We start from the raw sequence: 24,890 nt of genomic DNA, 5'->3' as shown, positions 1-24,890 counted from the left end.
TAAATTTGAGCATTAAATTTGTTTTTTTCCTATGTGTCACGTGTCATGTCACATCGGATTTGTTTCGCTCTTAATGTTAATTGTTGACCCTATTATTTCTCTAAAAAAAAATTAATAATCATAATATTGAAATCCAATCCTTAATTTGACAATTCTAAAAAAAGAAGCAAAAAAAAAATTGAAGAAATATCAACTATCTTAAATTTGTTCTTCTCTACCAAAGTGTGACAAAACTCAAAATATTCTTATCCACTCCCCTCTCTCTTTCTCCATCTCACAGAAGCTCACCACTAAGCAATAATGGCAATCGATAGTTCAATCTTCCAATGATAATTACAACATACAATGGCGCAATTCCCTACTCTATCGCATGACACTTCACCTCTTTCTCGCTCTTACATACATTCTCCCAGACTGCATTCCATTTCCTCTTCGCTCATTTCTTCTCCCCGCAGCCTTCATCGCAGCGCCAATCCTCAATTCGACCGACTCTCAACCACCAAACCTCGAAATGAAACTCCCATCTCCAATCTCAAGTATCTCACTTCTCGAGTCGTACAACTCACCCGTCGCCGACAACTCCATCAGGTACTTTTTTCCATCTTCCACTATCCCCAATTCTTCAATTCACTGGAAAAATGTTGCATTTACCTCAAATTTTGACTATCTCAGATTTTTGAAGAAATTGAAATTGCAAAGAAACAACATGGTAAGCTGAATACCATCGTGATGAACGCAGTTTTGAAAGCCTGCGTCCATTGCGGTGATATTGATGCAGCTTTGAGCGTATTTGCTGATATGAAAGAGCTGGAAAATTGTGGGGTTGATGATATAACATACGGAACTCTGTTAAAGGTGTTTTTTCAATTCCTTTTTGGACATAATTCAATATCATTAGGTTTACAAGATGCAAGATTAATAATGCTATCATGTAGGGTCTTGGTGAAGCTCGTAGAGTTGATGAAGCATTTCAGTTATTGGAATCTGTTGAACAAGGTACTGCTGCAGGAAGCCCTAAGCTATCAGCACCACTTATTTATGGGCTTCTAAATGCTCTTATTGAAGCAGGTGAGACATTCACATTGTTTTTTTTCTAAATGCTATGTGTAAAATTTATTAGTGTCAAGAGCATTGTAGGTACCGAATTGGATTTGCTTGATAACTTTAGCTGGTGATTATCTTGGTTTGTTTTTGGTTGTGCAAACCATAAAAAGTGTTCGGGTTGGATATAATAGGGGGTTGAGATGGAAGAGATCTCATGACTAAGGTCTAAACTAGTTCTTGAAGACATAATGACCTTTTTTTATCCACTTTTTTCATGTTCATCATGATCTTAAAAATCTAAATTTGTTATGTTTGAGAAAAACCTTAATATAGTTTGATGATGATTGTGAAAAAAGTCATTACCAGGTCTTGTTCGAATTGGATTTTTTCAAAAAAACTGATATTTAAAAAGTAATTATTGGTGAAGATTTTGAAGAGATTGGAGATTTTTTTTTGGTAAAAAGACTTAAATGTATTAATTTAAAATAGAGGTTATTTTAGTATTTTTGTTAGTGAATTGAGTGATATGATAGATGGGAAGGAAGTGAGATGATGTTTTTTGGATTGGGTTATTTAAATAACCTAATCCGAACAAGCCCCAAATGAAGCAAAAGTTTACACTATAATTTGAATAATGATCTAAAAAATAATTTGTATACCAAGTGAAGAAACTCAAACCACACTGATCCCCAAAAAATTATCAGATAATGATCTATAAAAGATTTTATACCAAAAAAAGAAACACTTTTAATTTTCAACTTTGGCAATTTGACAATGGGATCGTGATTGAAAAAATATGAGTTTCTAAATATGCTCATTATGTAAATTAGTCACTAAAGTATTAGTTAAGATATAAATTAGAGCACAAAAGTTAGCTAGGGATACAATTTGTATCCTTGATTAATGATGTGTGTAAATAGATGGTAGTAGGCTTGTATAGAATATTCGTGAAATGATAATGAATAGAAAGTTATTCTACACCCTCTCATCTCCAATTCTCTCTAGTTCTATCCCTAATTCCCCGTTTATGATTTTGAATTGTAGCACAGTTTTTCTTGCTTTTCTCTCTTGTGTTGCTTTGCTTTGTTCTGTTTTGTTTCCCTTCTTGAACCTTTGAGGCCTCCTTGTTGTCTTTTGAATGAAATGACCCTTATTTACAAAAAAACATAAGTGTTGTTTCAAAGTTGTCTTCTAAAATGAGTGTCATTTTGTTTCTAGATGCTGCAATAATACTGGGCCTTATGAATTTGAAATTTTGTGAACCCTCCAATAAGCATTCTTAAAGACCTCTAAATTCCAATCATGCTTTTATATTTATAGTTGTATTAGAATGTAAACAGATGCTTGTCCTAATATGACTTGCAATCTTCGTCCAAAACTTTGGCCATGCCATGTCTGATGGTAGGATATAACAAGTTGAAAAGAACTTTAGAGTACCTCAAGTGGAAAGAGTCTTGACCTAAGGTGCTAGGTATGTGGTCTGATTCCCACTAAAAGCATCTTGATTGAAGTTGTGGAGGTGGGATGATGTGGGCCTTCTCCATGAAAAAAGCCATGGTCTCAGAAAAAAAAAATCAAAAAGACTTAAGGGCTACTTATTGAAAACAAAATGCTCTGCCTTTATGAGTTGAAATCATAAGTTTCTCGTCTCCTTTGTTTATGAGGGAAGTACTTCTCTGGCTTATGATGCTTCCTTTTATCTTCCGATTTAGAACAGGAGATCTACGACGGGCTAATGGTCTCTTAGCACGCTATGGTTTTCTGATCAACGAAGGAGGCAGTCCACCAATCTTAATTTACAACCTTTTGATGAAGGTTATATGCATCAACATTATTGTTCAATGATTCTTGAACTATCTATTTCCTTCTTGGTCGTATTATATTCTCTAACACCACTCTCTTTTCTTTGTAACTTAGTAAAGAGTAGGGATATTAGGAAAGATTATTGACATTCTATGTCATTTGACAGGGGTACATAAGCACAGGTTCTCCTCAAGCAGCATTAAGTGTGCATAGTGAGTTATTGCGTCAGGGACTCCATCCTGATAAACTCACATACAACACTCTAATCTTTGCATGTGTCAAGGCGGGAAAGCTGGATGTTGCGGAGAACTTTTTGGAGGAAATGAAAGTGTGGTGAATAAATTATAGAGAAGCTATTTTATTGGACAATTTTTATGAAATAAGCTCGGTTTGCTTTGTGAACTTGCACCCAAGGCTCGTTTCGCTTCCTGAACTTTAAAAAATGGATCATTTTATTTATTTCCGTCAATTTTTTATTAACTGCGTTATGTTCTTAAATCTTCTTTGCACAATTGATACCCTCAGGAAAGCAAAACGAGCTTTTGATGCAAGTTCTGGAAGCAAAATGAGCTTCTTTCCAAACATTTAATTGAAAATTTCTAAAGGTCTTCAATTGATTGAGTGCATTTGATTTTATATTTCTTCAGGAGAAAGCAATTAAAGGCGGACTGAAAGACGTTTTTCCAGACGCTGTCAGTTATACTACGCTGCTCAAAGTAATGTATCTATGAATTGTTCTATGGTTATAGAACCGAAAGTTAACAAAACCTATGCCACTAGAGTGGCCAAATTTAGAACTTAGAAGTAGGATTGTATCAATTCCGAATGAAATGGATGTAGCAGTAGTTTGCTGGAAACCTAGAGTCTTTACTTGTTTTCTTATTACGAGTTAACGTAGAAGATTTTTCTTTTGAAATATGTCAATTTTTATTAAAAAGAGTGCAAGATGCGTTCAAACGTTACAAAGAGGAAGGGAAAAAAAGAAATAAATAAGAAAACAGTGTAAGAATTAACGTAAAAGAGTTGTTATAGAACATAATGCTTTTTGGTGTAACTCCATGGTTTAAAAAAAAGCTCTTTGGTAGACCATAATCGCTGACTAGTGTCCTTTTAGCTAGTTACATATTTGCCCTTTGGTAAAAATAGAGCTGATTTTTATGCACTTGCATTTAAATTTTGGCTGAACAATTCTTTCCTTCCATTCTTTAATTAATAGGAAGTTAAAATCCTTTTGTAGGGTTAAATATCATTATTATATCTATTTCCTTATAAGCTTAATATAATGTCTAAAATCCTTTTGTAGGGATTTGGCCATGCCAAGGATCTTCCTTCAGTTCTGAAGACCGTCATTGACATGAAGTTTTGTGACAAGTTGTTGATAGATCGAGTTGCTTATACTACTATTGTTGATGTTTTGTTGGACTGCGGTTCTACTAAAGGTCCTCATCTGATATGCGCACTGCTTTTTAGAGACACATTTTTAATCGTTATATTTTTTATTCCTGTAGAGGTTGTGGAAAATTGATAACACTTATGAATATCTGCAAACAAAGCAAAAACATATCCCAATTATTTCTCCCCCAGGTTCTATGTAAATCCAGGAATTGCCATCATTAGAACCCTATAACAGTATAATTTTCTTTAGGAGCAAAGCCTAATAAATTACTTATTAATTTCTTTGCTTGATAGGCAAGCGATGTTTGTTGTCATTGTTTTTGTGGGATGGATAGAATGTTAGAAGCAGAAAGTCTAAGAAGAGGATGGATGGAAGACATAGCAATAGTTTATTTTTTCCATTGGGTTTCTGCTTTGTTTGAAAACAGGAATATTCATTTTTGCTAACAGAAGTGAAAATCCTCATCCTCAAAACTAGTAGAACACGATAGTTACCATGTATTATCCCTTTTAAGTACATGCTGAACTGCCATCTCATTTGCTTGATTAGACGACAATGAACCACTCATTGGATTATTAACCCTTTGTCTGAGTAAGCATGTACAGGAAAATTGAGAGAGACATTTATACATCCTGATGCCCTTCAATCTTTTGGCCAGTCGTTTTCTATATCTTTATGTATTTAGTATTGTTTGATACTTGCATTTAAGTAGGTCAAATGGTCAATTATTCAAAGGATGCAACCATCTATATCATTTTGTTAAATATAAGTATGCAATTACCCTTGATTGCTAACTCACATGTGCTACTACCACTAGGTGCACTTTGTGTTTTTGGAGAATTATTGAAACGAGCTGGCAAGGACACTAATTTGCGGCCAAAACCTCATACCTACCTTTCATTGATGCGGAATATAGCTTCTCATGGAGATTACATTTTTGTTAAAAATCTATACAAACGCATGTGGCCGGATTCATGTGGCACTATCTCCCCTGCTAATCAGGTGGAAGCTGATCATCTTCTTATGGAAGCAGCTTTAAATAATGGTCAGGTATTGTAGAATTTTAAAGTGGCTTTTCAGGCTAGAATTCATTTCATATTGGTACTAATTTATAAGACTTCTAGATGTGCCGGTTTGGTTTGTTCGGATACAGATCAGTTTGGTTGTCGGTGGATTATAACCATTGAACATTAACAAGTCTAAATTGTTTAAAGAGAAAATATGTATTATTAGACAACATGTCAACATGAGTCGTTATAGATTAATATGCTCAAAATGTAATAAGTTGTCAACTTGTCTTACATGTCAACTTTAAATCCAAACATAACCTTAAAGTCTTAAACATAAAAATATAAGCAAATGTACTATGCAAATGATATTTGGATGTTTCTTTACTTGCTTACAATTTCAATAATAAAATATATAATCATTAGCTATTGTTAGTTATTTAAGAAACAAATATCATGTATAAATAAAACATAATATATAGATAAACATATATATCAAAATTTCCATTTTCATGAGAAAACACAATCGACGAAAGAAATCCACCAAGTTAACATTAAAATACTATCATTTTAAGAAGTATATGTTCTGTTTGTGAATTTTAGAAACACCTACATCCAGATCGCAAGTATTTGGTTTATCTTTTTTTTTTTATCTGAGTGGTTTGGTGATATTGTCGATTATTTGATTTTTGGGCTCTTTGACTTGCACCCCTAATCTGCATGTCAGATCATTTATAGTGCCTTGCTGAAGTGGATGTAATTAGTAGTCTACCAAATTTTTAACATATGATTTCTGTGCATTCCTTTCCAAAAGGCTTTGACTTTGATCTGATCACTTCTAAAAGAGTTTTTGTGCAATGGGTCATCAAGTGATATAGTTTTGTAGCTAAATTAATAAAACAAAAGGAATAACTTACTCGTGCTTTCAAATCGTGAAGTAACATTATGCTAATAGAGATGTTGGGAAAAGATTGCATTTTTCCAATATACTCACTTCCTCTTGTCAGCCAATGTTTTGTGTTTTATCTACATTCAAATAGAATATCAACTGAGTGACATTGACCCTAATGTTTTATGATTTTCTTTGTTGAATGTCTTATCAGATTGATGTGGCACGGCAACATCTTTTACATATCAAGAAAAAGTGGAAGGGATTATCATGGGAAAGTCGAGGAGGGACTGTGAGTAGCTTTTCTCTAACAATTTCCCTTTATTTTTGTTAACAGCTAACATTTGTTTGGTTATTCGTTCAAACTAAGGACGTAAGACTTCTCTTGTAAAGTGGAACTACTAGATGCCTTATATTCTTTTGTTTAGTTAATGGCTGTTATGAACCTATAAGTGTGAGGCTAATGACTTATAAGTTACCTTTTAGGACTTGAGTGTGGTGCTTCAGTTGCTTTTCCTAATGTATCTATAACATGTATTCTTACATGTGTCGTGAGAACAAATTGTCACATGTCCCCCTCTTGAATCATGGGGAACAAAGTGCTAAGCTGGGGAAGATTCCTATGCCCCACATGAGAAATCATAGGAAATGTGGACTCTTTTAAACTCTGAGGCTAATGAGTTGTAGTTACATTTCTAGGCACTTTTAGGACTTATATGTGGTGGTTCAGCTGCTTTGTCCAAAAGTACCTGTTATTCTCACCATGTGTGTCACTTCTAGAATCATAACCATGGACAAAATGAGACTAGTAATGGAATGCGAAGGACTCTGAGTTGAGATGGTTGTGTTACCCTACATGGGAAATCACGGGAAATATGGACTCTTTATAAGTGTGAATCAAATGGGTTGTAGTTACCTTTGTAAGTACCTTTTGATCTTTTGGTTATGGACATGTGGTCATGTAACACGATAGTGTAGTATATGGATAGTATGGTAATTAGTAGAGTAACATAGCAGAATAGTATAAATTTGGAGTAATGAATGAAATAATATAAATCTAGATTAACTCTTCTAAAGGTTTAGATAATTCTGGTCTCCTCTACAATCCTTCTACAAATCTTAGATCTCTTGGTTGATATTTAAGAGGTCATCTAGTTGTTTATTCTCACATTTCATATTTAGGCTTTGTTTGATCTAACGTTATTTGAATAATCAAGTGGTTATTAAAAATCAGGTTATTTGGGTAAAAGTATATTAGGTGTATAAATATGGATATTTTGGTTGATGATTTGATTGATGATTTGATTGATGAATAGATAGTTGATTAAAATGTGTGTTATTTGAAATTAATCTTAAACCATCCACATCAAACAATGCCTAATTAATTTTGGAATGTTTTCCCTATTCTTTCTATATGTGAGTACTAATCTATGAAGACTGCAGGTTGCAGTTCGTGTGGAAGCTTTGATGGGTCAAACAACATCAGTGTTTAGTCCTTGTATACTTCCTGAGGTATGTAGACATGTTCTAATATTTTTGTACAGCAGATGTCTGTCTTTTTCTATACTATGTCAATAAGAATTTGAATGGGTCTTTTCCTTTTGTTGACATTTACATTAGGTATCAGTGGGGGATCCAATTGAATGCATTATGACATCTTTCGAAGACACTAGACCATTGAAATCTACCTCGATACTGAATGAAGTGGTGATGCGATTTTCCAGAGAGCTTGTTTTGCCTGTCATTGATGACTGGGGAAGTTGTTTAGGTTTACTGCACCGTGAAGATTGCAATGAGGTTCATGCTCTTTTTTTTCTTCTTTATATTCAGTATTCATGCATGCCCACTCATGTCACTCAAATTTCCATTAAAAACCTGAAAAGAAAAGTAAACCCATAATAGGCCCTTAAATTATTGTTTATTTATTCGTAACCCCTTCCACATTAAAGCCTTTCACCAGTTCCGAGTAGCCCAAAGGTAAGAGTATTGTAAGGTCTCAAGTTTTTTCTTTTATGGGAAAACAACTAAATGAAATCCTCAATCAGCTCTTGAAATCATCGTCTACATAGATTGAAGTCTCAAGTTAGATTCCCACTGCAAGAATCTTGAATGAGATTATGTTGGTGGAATGATGTGCTAGCCTAAAATATGAAACCATTTCAATATAGGCCCTTATTAGAAAACAATTTTAAATTAGATCTTTCTTTTGCTGACCCTTTTATTTTTTTGTCTTGTTTATTTTGGAAAATGGGGTGTTGACATGTCTTTATGACCAATAATAAAAGGGTCCTAGCTAAGGTTTCATTGTTGAAGGGACTATTTGGCCTCTAAATCAACTTAAGTCGTTCTTAGTGTGAATTTTACCCGAGATTTTTAGTTTTGGGGCAAAACTCTTGCCAGGTTTATAATGAAATTGATATTTTGACAGTTAAACAGCCCAATCTCTTCAATGATGAGAAGTCCACCTCCTTATGTGACAACATTGACTTCTATTGGGCGCGTTATTGATATGATGCTGGAAAAGAGCTACAAAATGGTAATAGTCATTGATTACAAGAACTCTTATGGGGCTTCATCGTCATCATCATCATATGGCTCAATGAAACCAGTTGGAGTTTTTACTGCCGAAAAGCTGGCTAAGCTTTCAATACCCGATTCAGAATGAAAAGGAAACAACCGCTCTTAAGAGAATTGAGTTTTGTACAAATTTCCTCAACTCTTAATTTAATTTTTTCCTTCGGGTTATGTGATGCTAGAGATAGTGCATTTGGGGGTCAGTTATTTTTATCCTATCTTTCCAATTTAGTAAACTTGTTATTGATCTTGGGATGAAACCATCGATTTGGGAAGAATTTACCATATTTAGAAATGGGTATTTCCTTGTCTATTGTTTGGATTTGTAGCGAGATTAGATTTTCCTTTCCGATAATCTCTTGATATTTCTATAGATTGTGGTTTTTAATTATAATGTTAATATTTATTTTTATGTTAAAAAAAGATAAAAGTAAATAGATTAGATTAATAGGTTATTTTGGCTACTAGATTTACTTTGGGGTTGAACTTGTTATACATCATTTTTATGCTAATAAAACCATTTCATAAAAAAAAGATGGTTAAGAATTCATTGAAAACATTTCAGTTAATAATTAGAATATCTATTCTAGAAATAATAATAAAAATACCACTCTTTTTAATTGTCAAAATTTATATCCCAAATCAAAGCCAAACTTAAAATAAAAGCAAAATAAACAACATGAAAAATAATAAGGTCAACCACTTCCTTTTGAATCTTAGACTTCTTAATCTTCAATATATTCATTTAATTTTTAAGTTTCTTCCAAACATTTTTACCATTATATGGTTCAAAATGGAATGCATACTTTATATTAATGATATTTTCATCTATGCAAATTTCATCGAATATAAGGTCGTACCTTACCGTCTCTCCCAAATGCGTTAAGGTTGACTTAGCATCTAGGAGTAAAACACTCTATAGACCGTTTATGGACGAATCGAGTAAAGATTTCACTAGGCAATTTGAGTAAAATCCTACCTTGAATGCGTAATTATAATAATGATATTTTATCTTTACAAACTTTATTCGAATCTATATACTCTATTCCATTCAATCACAAATTTCATCTTTAACTGCTTGTTTCTCAAGAATAAATACTGAAATATTTGAATTTTCTTTATTTGATCAAATATAAAATTAAAGTCGAGAACCTCCTTCAATCATATTTTATCTGGTGACTTGATTACTTTTAAATAGTATTCTTGTCTTTTGTATGCCCCATTTTATTTTATCAAATTAAGTTATATATTCGTAATTAGCGTGTATGAACTAACTTTTATGAATATACTATACTTATAATAGTAAACCCTTTAATGAGAGTTTATTTACATTGTAATATTTTCTTAATATTATTCAACTTTTTTATACAAAATTATTTTGTTTTTATAATTTTTGAAAAATAACAAGACTCTGGACAATTAAACTATCTTATTATAGTCGGGTATCCAATTTCGGGTTTAGGTTTCGCACACTTCACAATCCCGTATCTAAGGATGCAAACGAATTAAGCCAGTTTAAGTTCGAGCTCGACTCGATTAAGTATTTTTTAACTCGACTCGAACTCGACGCGACTATTTACCTACAAACTCGTCTCGACTCGAAAAACATGAACTAAAATTAAATTTTCAAATATTTGTGAGAAAACATATTTATTTTAAATTTTAGGTTTTAATATTAAAATAAATAAAATGATATTATTTATTATAATGCTCAAAAAAAAACTCGACAAGTCATTAAACAAATATTTTCTCGAGCTCGACTAGAATATTAAACGAGTCGGCTGGAGCTCGACTCGAACTTGGTCAAACTCAAATTCAAATCGAACTTTGACCGAGCAGTTTGACTCATTGGCGGCTCTGCCCGTACCCAACCGGGGTACCTTCTCCCCTTTCTCATACTCGACCCCGAATTCGATTTAAAATACTCGAACTTGAGTATCGGGTACCCACGAATATCTGGCAAATCGGTATTATTAATATTATTGTGAAGGAAATGAAAAGAAATGTAATATAAAGAAAGGAGAATGTTTATAAACTAACAAACGAACAAACAAAGGCAAAAAAGGAAGGAAGAGAAAGAAGAGAACTAAGAATTGTATTAACAATCTAATGCATTCAAGTTTGATTTGGATAGTTGTATATGGTTACCAATTTTTATTAAATTTATGAACTAAGAATTGTAAGTTAATGGTAAGAAATAATGCATATATTAAATATGTGTTTGTTGATTTATTGTCCGCTCACAAGCTACCAAAAATATATCATAATCGGATCTCAGATTCGATTTTCACTAAAATTATTTTGATTTAAGTGGGAGTCTGACATGAAAGTGAAGTTTCATGTTAGTCTACTCCCGATAACAAACTCTGGTGTCAATGATTTTAGAATGTGATCAAAAATAGAACCCAATATACACCCAAATTGTCTTCAAAACTAAATCAAAACAATACTTGCACAAATAAAAAAAAATGTGTCTTCAAAAGATAAATATATGCAAAAAAAAAAGCAATTAATGCTTAGAAAAATGAATTTGACTTGAGATTAATCACCCCCACATTCATTCCACTTATATTATTAGATGGGGAAATAGAAAGAGTCAAAAGAGGTAATTCAAATTGAACTGTATAATAGTTTAGTAAAGAAACATTATCAATATAATGTTAAAACTAATTCAATTTTTCAAAACTAAAACCCTAATACAAATGGAAATCACATCTTCGAGCTAAAAGAAAAATAAAATTAAAACGTTGACTACCCAAAGTACGTTTTGATCCATATAAATTCAAAATAACCACCAATTTTTGACGGGAAAACTCAATTAATTAAACAAGGCCACAGTTAAAAAATAACATGGCTTAGTTTATCAACAATAAGGTACAAGCGCCCAATGGAACAAGTCTTGTGTCTTGTCCCCATCCCCGTAAAAAAATAACCTGCAAAGATTGTAGAAAAAACCGTTGTAATATTGTGTAATAGATAAAGATAAACATACAAGTAAACCTTTATTTTGTTTTTTAATTTTAAGAAGCTAGCACAACTACCGACAGTTATAACCCCCACTTCAACTTATGACGTTTTTAGTGAAAAAATTGGTTACACTTCTTAAGACTTATTAGATTGAGGGTTAGGGTTTGTGATGGAGATCAGATAAATTTAACGAAAGTGATAAGGAATGATCTAAGCCTTTAGATGAGGAGCATAACCGAGAGAGAGTGAAATCATAAACATTACAAACTCGTAGATAGGTCACCTTATTTATAATCATAAGGTGCAATTAGTTAAAACTACTAACAACCCCTAAAAACTTGGGGGACAAATATTAACTAAATAATAAATCTAGGGCTTACATGGGCATGCATACTATTTAGAGCCCTTTCAATTAATCTTTAATTCTACTAAACGTTACAAACTCTTTCCAATTGAGATATCTTAGTGGGGGTTACTTGAAGAGTAATATATAAATAAGCTCTAAAAATATAAGAAAAAATGGTCATATAGGAAAGCCGATTAAAAACTTGATGTTTACAAAGGTCCATAGCAAAATTGATGAATATTTTGAGAGCTTATTTTATGGAACTACACTCAATATGCTTGAGTAGGCCAATTACAAGGTTTGAGGAAGAAAATATGATACTTTTTTAATTCTCTTTCTAAAGTTTAGAAAGAAGACTTAAACGAGAAAATGATTGAGAAAAGTAATTTTAGCTAATTTTAAAAGTTTTGTAAGCAAAATGATACTAGCACAAGTTTGGGAAGCAAAACGTGCATTTTTTTCCTACCCCGAATAAAGAAACCATACTTTTTTGTATTAGTAAACAAAGACAAGCACATAGATAAGCATTTTCCTATCATAGACTATTTATTGCATAAGGCATGATTATAACAAGTTTTACCAGTACAATAGTTTGAAAGAATTACTATTAAGATTGCATTACACTTTCTTGCTAAATAATCATTTTGGGAAAGAAAAAAAATCACGCATGTCAAAAATAGTAAAAATACATTACCTTAAATGTTTGACATCTTCCGTTCACATATCTTAATGACCACGCTTTCCTTTCCGACGTGCATGGCTTTTTCCACTAGGAGGTCTCTTTGTCTTTTTGCTGCATATGAGCGAGATAAAATATTAATTCAAATATATTGTTAAAAAATAAAAAATCCTTTGTTGTTCCTTCAACACTAATAGAAATCAGAACTTCAGCTGAAGGAGACAACAACTAACCAAAGAAGTCTGGAAAAGACTCTCCACAGGAATATTATAGGTAAAGCCAAAAATGCCGATGCCTGAAAACATTTAGTAGAGACGTAAATAAAACAACTTAACATAAAACAAACTTCAAGAAACAAACAGAAATATCTACGTACAGCAAACCAGACCAACTCCTTTGTAGTAAGCGCCTTTGTCAGCTCATGCTTATGCAATGTTTCTTCAACCTTGGTTTGGACCTTGTAACATGCATGAAAGTTCAATAAACCATGTACCAAAAGCAGTTCATCGCAAAAAAATTATAAAAATAAGACTAAGGGAAGTATAGATTGGAACAGGGGCAATTATGCAACTAGATCCATTTTCAGATGCAAGAACAAAAATAACCATTTTTTGTATCTGAAAACGAATACATATACATCAACAATAAGTGGGACCATATAGAGTGGTTTAAGAAAATCCAAGAAAAGAAACCGCGACCTGAAATATAGAATCCTTTAATTATTTCATTCCATAGGTAAATGATAACCTAAGCCCCTTATATATAATAGGGTAAATCCTAATCCTATATAATTCTAATTCTGATAGATAACTATAATGCCAATCAGAATTATCCTAACTAAAATAATTAACAATATATCTAATACCATTAATTGGCCCTAGGGAACCCTAGTCTCCGTTACTTATTAGTTTTATTTTCTCATTTATGATATATGTATAAAACATTGTCAAGTTGTGAATGGAGTTATCTAAAAGAAAGAAGAGAACTTTCAATTTCTTGACAAGACAAATCAATATAAGCTTGAGATTATTATTAAAGATTGCTAATACCTGGTGATGATAGACAGAAGCAGCTTTAAGAAACTTGTGATAAGATCGAATTGCTTTCTTTGTGTATGGCTTCAAATAAACGTGTACTTTCTCAACATGGGGCTTTGTCGCGGTGGCTACTTGATCAATGTATGGCTTGCTAAACTTTTTTACATCCTGCAACCATATATTAAGGATACAAATTAGCCAAAATTTTATAGACCACCATCACTTTTTCTCAATCCCATCATTCAAATCATCAATCAAAATACCTTATTTTATTCTTTATAACATTTAAAGATATTAAATACTAAGGATATTTTGGTCATTTTACCCAAATAATTCAAATAAACTCAATTTTTAAATTAACAAGTTATTCTTACAAATTACATAGAACCCTTTTATTTATTTATTTGAAAATCGGGGATTTATTCACTGGAGGAAGCTAATGACCCCACCACAGCCATACCCCCCACTTCAATCATGACATTTTTAGTGGGAACCTTACATCAAACAAGTACATGTCTTATGGGAAACAGTACCATAGGATGAAAAAAATAGTTTTTTTTGGATAATTAGGGTCAAATGACCGGCATATCCTTAGAATTTAATATTATAAAATATTAAAAAGAACAAATTAAAGGTATTTTGGTATTTAAGTTGATGATTAGAATGATTCAATGGAAGAAATGACTGATAATGGGATAAACCACATCAAAGAAGCCCCAAGCGCCAGAAAGATACCTTATAGTAAGGATCTACAATTTCTTGTGCCTTGATAATATGAGGAGTCACAGTAGTCTTGGTTGTTTCATAGATCTCAAAGGTTTTGGTCTTTAGTGAATGCACACGTGGTTTGACAGTCTTCACAATAACTATCCATTGTTCCTTTGCAGCTGGTATCCATTGCTTCATATCACAAAAGTCACAAAAATTACAACCATAGCACCACAAAAACTTTTCTAAGGCTCAAAACCATCCAACTAAAATGAGGTTGAATAAGATGGCCAGAGCGAAACTTAGACTAACAAAAGGGGGAAGAAGAATGAAAAATCAATGAAAATTACTCACAGTTCTAATCGCTTCAAAATGAGGTTCGGCCCATTTGTGCGCTTGAGATTTTTTATCAGCAGCCTGGAATAGGTTCAAAGTGGCATTAACAAAACAAATTTCATTATGAAATGAGATTTAGATAATATTGCAATCGTCTACTCTTGCAGACAGAAACAAGGAGACAAAAGAATATAAATACCTTATCTATGACATTTTGTAGTGCTGGTTTCCCATGTTGTTGCCAATGTTTATCAACCAACGCCTGCAAATTACTCGCACTATTAAGAACTCGAAAGCCTCATCATTAGGTTGATAAATTTTTCGCAATCTTACCTGATAACTGATAAGTTGAGCCTCGAGCCAAGGAGGAAGCCAGGCCCCATGAACCTAATCATTTATCAAATATAGCTGGCATCAAAAGTCGGAAAAAAAACCTATGTAGAATTGAACATTCAACTTTGTATCAAGATAAAGACAAATAAACATTAGAAAAGTGCAACAAAAAATACTTAGGGCATGCTTGATGATGGGTAAATAATCTAGTTTTTTGGGGGTAAAATCTTGTATGATGTAAAAAGTGGTTTATTTGGATTATTTAAGTCAAATGTTCATCATTAGTATCTAATAATTTAAAATGTTAAAGAATAAAGTAAGACTAACTTATTATTTTAGTAGTTTTTGAGAAAAAGTGATTTATGATGAGATATTGATTTGTCAAGGCCTGGTGTAAAAAATAAAAAGCTAGTAATTTCAATGGCAATGAAATAACCCACACTCACATACTTCCAAATAAGTGACAGTTGAGTGGAGAAAGGCAGATTTGGTGCCTGGCTACAACCCACATCAACAAGATACGCCAAAAAATGATTGTGTATTCAGTTACTTAGGTCAGGGGAGTTTCTATGATTGTTTAAAAAAATCAAATACTGGAAAATTAGAACAGGGAGGTAATACTTAATGTGAAGCTATGTTAGAAGTGAGTAATATTAATTCACGTCTTCCATTTACATTAAATTCAGCTATGTTTGAAGTGGGTAATATTAAATTTCATATCCATTAGGTAATTAATTCAATTTAATGGAAGATGTGCATTAATTCTTCTTCTTTGACAAGGATCAAGTATTACAACTCATAAACTACAAAGGGAAACATAAAACAATAATGATAATTTGTCAAAATAAAAGGACTACCTCAATAAGCTCTTTGGTCCTTGTTGTAGCTTCAGATTTTGTTTTCATCAATTCTTCCTGATATAAGTATGATTTGAAAAGACATACATGGTCAACATGATGATTTTTCTCAAAGAAAAACAACATAATGGTCAACACAAAGGCTCATTTGGAACACTTGTGATCTTTTGTTTATGTATCCGGACGAGAAAAAAACAATTTTTGAATCAGTCTCTAAATAAATATAGTTTTCAAACATAACTTTTGGGATACAAAGTCTCCACAGTACCTCAGCAAGTTTAAGTGCTCTTTCAGTTTTCTTAAGTTGCACTTTGTGTTTTCCAACAGTTTCTTGAAGCTGCAAATGATGCCGAAACAACAAATAAAAATCATAAATCACATTGAGAAGCAAGTAATAAAGTGAGAAACTAATGCAGGATACAAATTTCATAATCTGTGAGAAGATTTTTATTTATACTTTCTAACTGAAATTCTGCAAAATAAATCTTTAAGCATCTTACATCACTCATTGAAGGATAATAGAGTCATAACATACTCAAAGATGTGTGCAAAATAAAAGTAAATATTAGTAAATCATCTTGACTGGAGCAATGAACCTTTTTAAAGTTGTTATAGTGTGAAAAATAACCAAATAACTCATTATCCATCTCCACGAATCAAATGATAAACCTAAATACCAAATTATCCTTACTTTGTTTTTAATAACAGTTTAAATATTAAAAACGAAGGATATTTTAGTAAATTAACCCAAATAATCCACTTTTTCATCAAACAAGATTTTCTCCAAAACATATCGGAGTATTTTTTTTAAATCCTACATCAAACAAGCTCCAATGGAGCATCTAAAATCTGGAAAAGGATAAGAGCTTACACTCTCCAGTTTTGAGTTTAATTCAATAATGTTGGCCTTATATTCCTCGTTTTGAGAACTAAACACTTCTGTTTCCTTGTCTTTTGCTTCTATTTTCTTCTTGAGACTCTCAACCTGTAAAGTAGGTAAGATTTTAGAATATATACAAGATCTAAAAAACACTTCTCTAATAGAAATTGAATTTCAGCCTAAACTGACCTGTTTCTCTAGTTCATCAACATGGTTATAGGCCTTTCCCAATTTAGCATCAGCATCTAACTTCCCTTTCTCCTGGAAAAGTTCATCTTTCAGTTATCAAACATAGGAAGGAAAGAAAAAAATTCAAATCTGAAAAAGAAACAATTGTGTGCCTCAGACCTTGAGGGATGCAATCTTGCTCTGTAACTGATCAATTTTATCCAAATTTTCATGGATGGTCTTCTCCTTCTCCCCTATCACTTCGTCTTTGCTTCTCAATTCACTAGTTCTTTCATCTGCGAGAGATTCTACAAAAAAAAAAAGTAGGAGAAAAGGTGAATAATTCAAGATTTTTTGCAAAACCAACAAGGACAAAGATCATATTTTTTAAGAAGATTGTGACAAACATAACAAATGTAGATTTTGTGGAAGCATGATTAGGATAGTAAAACGTGATAATGGAAAATGATCAAAGCTCAATGCATAATGAGTGAGACTTTTCCATTGTATGGCCAAACAGATGTATCATTTAGTTCCTTCATGCATAATAGATTTTCATTCATCCATGGATATGCTTAAATCAAATTGAAAGAAAAGTAGTCTTCTCTTTAACAACATTTCTTTCTACTAAATCCATGAATCTCTTTTGGCATTAAAATGAAATATTTGAAATTCATATTGAACAATTTTATTATCACATCTTAATCTGGATCATGATCTGAAAATATCTATATTTATTATGTTTAACAAAAATCACATTGATCTAGAAAATAGTCCAGATCATGGTCCAAAAATTCATCTTTATAACAAATGAAGCCAAAGATCACACCATACTATAGATCATAATCTATAAAACCAAAAAAAAAAAAACTTACAATTTTTCAATGATATTGTGATTGTGAAAGATCGACATTTCCAAATCGACTCATTATCTTAACAATGATATTGTAAGTATCGAACTCTTCAGATGTAGACCATACAATAAATACTCGTTAACACAAATGTGAGTTACTTCAATGTCAACTTTTATCATCAAAATAGTCAATCGAAAAACATTGCTATTGATTCTAAATCAAACGCTCAAGCGAAATCAAGAAGTTCATGTATTGTCAATACTCAATATAACAATGAACAGTAATTCAAATTAGGTTAAACATAACAATGATGATCTTGAGAATAAAGTGAGTAAAGAATAAAGAAATGTGTATGAATTGAGCTAACCAAGTATGCCAATCTTAGAGTGAAGCTTCTCCAATTCGATCCTGAGAGACGCATCTTGAGGATCCGATCTCAATTCCTCCACTTGGATCGGTTGCTCATCATTCACGGTTACATCCGCCACTGCAAATCCAGCGGTGAAAATTAGGGCAAGAACTATAGATAGCGTGATGGTGAACCTCCAGGCCGCCATCGCCATCGCCATCTCTCTCTCTCTCTACCGAAAGCTACTTCTAAGACTAGAGAGAGAAAACAAAATACAAACTTGCATTGTCTAAAATATTTATGATCAAGATTTCCCATATTTTCAAGGGTAAAAGAGTAATTAACCTATTTATATTTTTTTTAATACCTATATATATATTATAATAATTCTAAATAAGCTATCATATTCATATTATTATTTAATTATAACTAAGAAAGTTATTTAACAAATTATTATTTTAGTTAGAAAGTTTGATATCAATCTTGTAAGATCTGATCTCCAAAGTTTGATATCAATCTCTGTTTATAAATATATAATTAAAATTATGAATTTTATTAAGCAATTTAAAATAAAATCATAATTTTATAATATTTTATTACTTATTATTTTAAAATAAAATATTAAATATATATTATTATCTTATAAAATTATTAATTTTTTATAAGATTTTAAAATAAATTATTGACTCGAAATATTTTAATCTTAATTATTAATAATCATGTGGTAGTTTGATTATATATTTATTTAGATAATATTTTAATATATATTATGATTATAATGTATTATATGTATATTTCAATTTTATTTGAAAAAAAATAAAATAAATATTTTTTATAAATATTTCATTTGAAATTATGAATGATTTTAAATTTTATAATTATTATATATTAAAATTATAATTTTTGTTTCAAAAAATAAATTAAATTTCAAAATATTTTATTATTTTAAAATCATTAAATTAAATATAAAAATATATTTTATAACTTTAAACAAATATTTTGTTGTTCAATGGTTGATCTGATGAAATTTTAACTTGGAAGGGAATCTTACATAGTTCTCTTCTACCTTAATTTATAAAATTAAATTATAATATTAATAAAAATTTAGTGGAGACAATACTTATTGGAAGAAAAAACACTTGTCTAAGAGTTAAATTAAAGTAGGTCAGGATTAAATTTCATTGCTATATTCTTAATTTTAAAAATAATATATATATATATATATATATATATATATATAATTTATCCATCCTATTTTTGACAATCTTTCAACATTTTAAATAAAAATTATAATATTAAAAAAATTATATTAAATGCATATATTTTAAACACATAAATATATAGTGGACTTAAAAAAAAATGAGATGCATATTATATTTCAATTTCAGTAAAATGTTATTACATTATTAACATATAATTTATAATACAAAATTTATGTTCAATTGTTTTAAATATATATATATATATAAATAATATTTTTATTATATAATAATAATTCAGATTTTGTTTGAATAATTCTCATATAAATTATTATATTTTCTTATCAAACAAATTAATTTTATTATATTTAAATACTTTTAAATTTATTTTTATTTAAATCTATCTTTTCATATTCAAAGATAAACAGCTATTTAATGAAGAAAACTTAAGTTATAAATCCCCTCCCCCAATTCTTTTATCAGTAAAAAAAAATTATAAAAACAATGAATATGCGTTTTTATTTCAATCATACAATCACTTAATACAATAATTTAAATTCTTTTACTCTATTCTTCTCAAATTTAAATCAAATAGACATTATAATAATTCAATCAATTATTTTTAAAACCAAGATTTTTGCTTAAAAAAAAAACAAAATAACCTAAACATTAAAAGGAAATCTCTCTACCAAATATACATGAATTCATTCATCACATTCCTCTCAAATCAAATTAAACAAAATTAGACACAATTTAACAACTAAAAACTCAAAGAATTAGATATAAAAAAACAAATAATCCAACAGCAAACAGGTTAAGAAATCTCTCTACAAATTCTACATTTCATTCATCATCTTCCTTTCAAATTATATTAAAGTAAAAACTTCCATTACAACAATCAAATCCCATCAACTAAAACAAAATATTCTCAACAAAAAGATCTTGTGTTTATTCTTGGCATTAACCAAACCATAAAATTTAACCAGTAATCATAGTTCCAGCTCCTTTATCAGTCAAAATCTCCAACAACAACGAATGCGGTTGCCTCCCATCAATTATACTCGCGGTATGAACACCTTGTGCAATCGATCTCAAACAACAATTCACCTTCGGAATCATCCCACCCGCAATCTTACCCTCATCGATCATCTTCTTAATACCCTTTATATCAATCTCCTTAACTAAGGTCATGGGATCATTTCGATCCTCAAGGATCCCCGCCACATCCGTCAACAATATCAACTTTTCCGCCCCCAAAGCAGCCGCCAACTCACCCGCCGCGGTGTCGGCGTTGATGTTGTACGATTGCCCTGACTCGTCGGCCGCCACCGAAGCGATCACGGGAATGTGATTGTTCTCGATGAGCGGCCGGATGACTGACGTATCGACACAGGCGACATCACCGACAAACCCTAGCTCGGAGGATTTCGAAGATGGTCGGGCGGTTAGGAGGCGACCGTCGATGCCTGAGAAACCGATGGCGGTCGCGCCCGCTTTGTTGATTAGGGATACAAGTTGTTTGTTTACTTTACCCACGAGAACCATCGTCACGATTTCCATTGTGGCAGCGTCGGTTACGCGGAGACCGTTTAGGAAATTGGGTTGGATTCCGAGGCGGCCTAGCCATTGGTTGATCTCCGGGCCTCCTCCGTGAACGAATACAATTCGAAGGCCAATGTAGGATAGGAGGACGAGATCTTTGATGACCGAGGCCTGAAGGGCCTCGGATTTCATGGCAGCGCCACCGTACTTGACTACGATAGTCTTGCCCCTAAATTTTTGAATGAAAGGGAGAGCTTCAGCGTAAATCTCAACACGTAAATGTGGAGGAACCGAATCGACTAGGACCGGCGATGGGAGTTCTGAAAGAGAGGCATGAAGTCGGAAGTTGGATCGGTGTGGGATGTATTCGGATGGGGAGAGAGCGAGTGGTGGCAAGAGATTTGGCCGAAACTTAGGGCTTTTTAGGGTTTTGTTTATAGGGTATGAAAAGGAGAGGATTTCCGCGGCCAACATGCTATCAATCGGTAGCCTCTGAAATCAGTTCAGACTTAAAGAAGATAACAAGGCCCAACTGAAAACAATAAGAACTGAAAAAAGAGAAAAATAACCTAGTCAAGTTCCATATTCTACAACGAATTTTCAACCAAATTTGAATCACATCTACTCTTGTATTCAAGCCACACTAGGGATCACACTTGATTTAAACAAAACAAAACCTTACAGTCAAATAAGTTTAATCCAAATAAATCCAACCAATCTTATAAAGGGAAACATCTATTTATAAAATTATTTCAGAAGTAAAGAAGATAACAACAAGGCTGAGAAAAGAGAAAAACCCTAGTCAAGTTTCATATTCAACATCGAGTTTTCAACCAAATTTGAATTTGAATCACAACTATTCTTGTATTCAAGTCACACTAGGGAACACACTTGATTTAAACTTTCGAATGAACAAAACAAAACCTCACGGTCAAGTAAGTTTAATCCAAACAAATCCAACCAATCTTATAAAGGGAAACATCTATTTATGAAATTATTTCAGACTTAAAGGAAGATAACAACAAGGCTGAGAAAAGAGAAAAACCCTAGTCAAGTTTCATATTCTACATCGAGTTTTCAACCAAATTTGAATTTGAATCACATACTAGGGATCACACTTGTTTTGTACAAAACAAAACAAAACCTCACATTCAAGTAAGTTTAATCCAAATCAATCCAACCCATCTCATAAACAAAGCATCTATTTATGAAATCAACAACAAGCACGACACAAGATCATCTCAATTTATCAAATCCCTAAACCTTCACCAGTCATTTTAACACATACTAGTTAATTGCTACTATGATTCTAACTTCCAGGAACATAACAATAACGGACCACAATGTTTCGATTTCAGAAAATTTCAGCAACTTTATAATCATCAAATTAGAATCCATACATTGAAATCTACGAATCAAACAAGAATTGCAGAAGAATTATGAACCAATAATGCCTAACTATGAATCAAGGAGATGAACTAATACATTGATCGTCTTAAAAAAGACAGCATGCGCGAATCTTAAGCTGGAGTTACCTTCGAATGGAGTCTGGAGATCGGTCGGCTGGAGCTCGAACGGAGAAATGGAATCGAATCGAGATTATCGGTTCAGGTTCAGTTCATCGGATCGAAAATCTGGTTTGATTCTCCCCGTAGATCTAGGGCTCGATTTATTTGTTCTTTCTTTTTCAAGACCTTACATTCAACAGGCCCAAAGAATTGGATCTGGCCTGTAAAATAAAAAGAAATAAGGCCATTTTGATTATTGTTATTATACATTTTTTATTTATTTATTATATAAAAGTATTTCTTTTTAGAAGTAATTTAAATTTTATTAATAAAAAAAATATTTCCACACTTATATATTTCATTTTGAGTCTATTTTCACAATAACTAACATTGAATATTGAATTTCAATTTAATTCTTATGTTGAAAAAGAATATAATAAAAATAATTTGAATATATATTATCTATATTATTAAATATTAGTTTGATATAATTTATTATGATAATTTAAGTGTCAAATATTTTGTCTAAAATTTTGATTTTTATTAAGAAAAATAAATTACTCAATTAAAAATATATATATCTTATCAACATTTTAACTTTTTAAATTAAAGAAAAACAAATGTTAATTTTATTTTAAAAAATAACAGTTTAAAATTTTAACTTATTATGATTTTAAAAATAAATCAATTTTACCTTTTAAAATTCAAAAAGTAAATTATCAATTTATTATGTTGTAAATGATTATGTAATGAGATATTTTGTTTGAAAAATATATAGAAAAAATTAATATTAGAATTGTTATTCCAGAACAAAAATGACTAAAATTGAGAATTATAAAATTATATTGTTTTGAATTTTTATTAAAATTCTTAATTTTAGATTTGTATCAAATTTAAGAATTGAAATTTAATCCAAATACAGGGTTGCCAAACACCACTCGATCTGGATGATGTTCCAGATTTGGTGCTCCATTCTGCACCACATTCATAATATATGTTCAACTTTTCATTCTCTTTTTTCATTAATTTTAACTTATTATATAAACTAACTAATTTTTCGTTAAAATTTAATTCGAAATTTTGTGTTATTATGGTTAGTTGAGCTAATGGGTTGCTTTATTTGAGTTATATGTTATTTTTAATAATTAATTTAATATTAAATCAATATAATTATCTTCTAATTATAAGAAGGAAGATCCCAAAAATTAGACACCACAAAATAATATAAAAAATAATTGAGAGAATTAAAACAAATATAACATCTAAAATAATGAAAATCTCATTACAATAAACTTTTTTTATAACACCCCCATTCAATAAAAGAAATAGAAAAGTTTTATCAATTATAAAAATTTAAGGTTATAAATATTATAATCAATTTCTATCATTTACTTCCACACATAATTCATACAAACTGTATATTTTTATTTTTTACAAAATATATATATATATGTATAAATAGATATAGATAATATTCTATCTTCTTATTCCTACTCATCTTGAAGATTTTCTTATAAAATCATATCAAACTTTTATTAAAATTATTTTTTTTCAATAAACTAGGGTTCAGCATTTTCAAATCAGGAGCAGTAAAAAACAAAATGAAACGGAAATTTTAATCTCAGATGATAACCAAGAAGAATGGTGTGACATATATATACATATATAATATATATTATAATTAAGAGATATTCTCAAAAAAAAATTTAAAAAATTGATAATATCTTCTTAGAATGAAATTATTTAAATTTAATAATTTTAAATAAATTAATATTTTTTTAAAATTATTTACATCGGTAATTAGTTTAATTACCGTTGTCAATATTGTGTATCGAGATTATAAATATTTGATTTTATAAAATAATAAAATTATAGTGTTAATAATAAATATATGATAAATAAAATATATTACAATTTGGTAAATATAATTTCCTTTTGAAAAAGATATTAATATATATATATTTTTAAATGAAATATTTTTTTTTATAAAAATATATAATACTATAAGACCACGATACATACAAGAAAAATTAAATGAAAAATAAAATTATTTAAATTTTAAATAAATCAAAAAGTTGAAAGAGCGATATTATTTAGGTATACAAAATTAATGACCTATCAGAAGAAAGAGCGATAACGTTATTATTTAGGTAGGTTTATTGTAACGTTGCTATAAGATTTTTGTGAATTGGTTACTGTGGGCGGCATGAGCGGTTAAAGAACTAATAAATAAAAACTCAAATAAATAAAAACTCAACTAAAAAAAAAAATGTTTACTCCAATTGATAATGACTATGATCGTAAAACCCATAATCCAATGTATATAAACCACTGAAAATTATCTTATAAATTACACATTTCAAAACCTAGATCATCAAGTTTTCTGATATTTTAGAGCTCAATGAAGACTTAGG

General features: G+C 30.8%; 3 protein-coding genes across 3 annotated transcripts; 1 reads left to right on the top strand and 2 right to left on the bottom strand.

Moving 5' to 3' along the window:
• The first annotated feature begins 233 nt into the window (after window positions 1-233).
• LOC124930764 (pentatricopeptide repeat-containing protein At5g10690) lies at window positions 234-9,086 on the top strand. Its single transcript, XM_047471117.1, has 12 exons — window positions 234-588; window positions 673-855; window positions 936-1,068; window positions 2,762-2,859; window positions 3,014-3,175; window positions 3,495-3,563; window positions 4,151-4,286; window positions 5,061-5,293; window positions 6,354-6,431; window positions 7,583-7,651; window positions 7,760-7,936; window positions 8,568-9,086. Exons 1-12 carry the CDS (start codon window positions 346-348, stop codon window positions 8,802-8,804), a joined length of 1,818 nt encoding a protein of 605 aa, XP_047327073.1. The 5' UTR covers window positions 234-345; the 3' UTR covers window positions 8,805-9,086.
• A 2,233-nt stretch (window positions 9,087-11,319) lies between these two features.
• Window positions 11,320-18,494, bottom strand: LOC124931867. Its single transcript, XM_047472443.1, has 15 exons — window positions 18,246-18,494; window positions 17,205-17,332; window positions 17,046-17,117; window positions 16,848-16,961; window positions 16,245-16,313; window positions 15,977-16,033; window positions 15,120-15,173; window positions 14,986-15,048; window positions 14,805-14,867; window positions 14,478-14,642; window positions 13,755-13,910; window positions 13,082-13,162; window positions 12,939-13,000; window positions 12,721-12,819; window positions 11,320-11,646 (listed from the first exon to the last, which is right to left on the bottom strand). The coding sequence occupies exons 1-14, from the start codon at window positions 18,445-18,447 to the stop codon at window positions 12,753-12,755; spliced, it is 1,353 nt and encodes a 450-aa protein (XP_047328399.1). The 5' UTR covers window positions 18,448-18,494; the 3' UTR covers window positions 11,320-11,646; window positions 12,721-12,752.
• Window positions 18,495-20,240: 1,746 nt separating this feature from the next.
• On the bottom strand, window positions 20,241-22,672 carry LOC124932281 (acetylglutamate kinase, chloroplastic). Its single transcript, XM_047472895.1, has 2 exons — window positions 22,515-22,672; window positions 20,241-21,520 (listed from the first exon to the last, which is right to left on the bottom strand). The coding sequence occupies exon 2, from the start codon at window positions 21,440-21,442 to the stop codon at window positions 20,405-20,407; it is 1,038 nt and encodes a 345-aa protein (XP_047328851.1). The 5' UTR covers window positions 21,443-21,520; window positions 22,515-22,672; the 3' UTR covers window positions 20,241-20,404.
• Between the last annotated feature and the right edge of the window lie 2,218 nt (window positions 22,673-24,890).

This window comes from Impatiens glandulifera, chromosome 3, assembly GCF_907164915.1.
Source record: "Impatiens glandulifera chromosome 3, dImpGla2.1, whole genome shotgun sequence".
Lineage (NCBI taxonomy): Eukaryota > Viridiplantae > Streptophyta > Magnoliopsida > Ericales > Balsaminaceae > Impatiens > Impatiens glandulifera.
The sequence above is the reverse complement of the archived record's forward strand: the minus strand, read 5'-3'. Positions and strand labels throughout refer to the sequence as shown.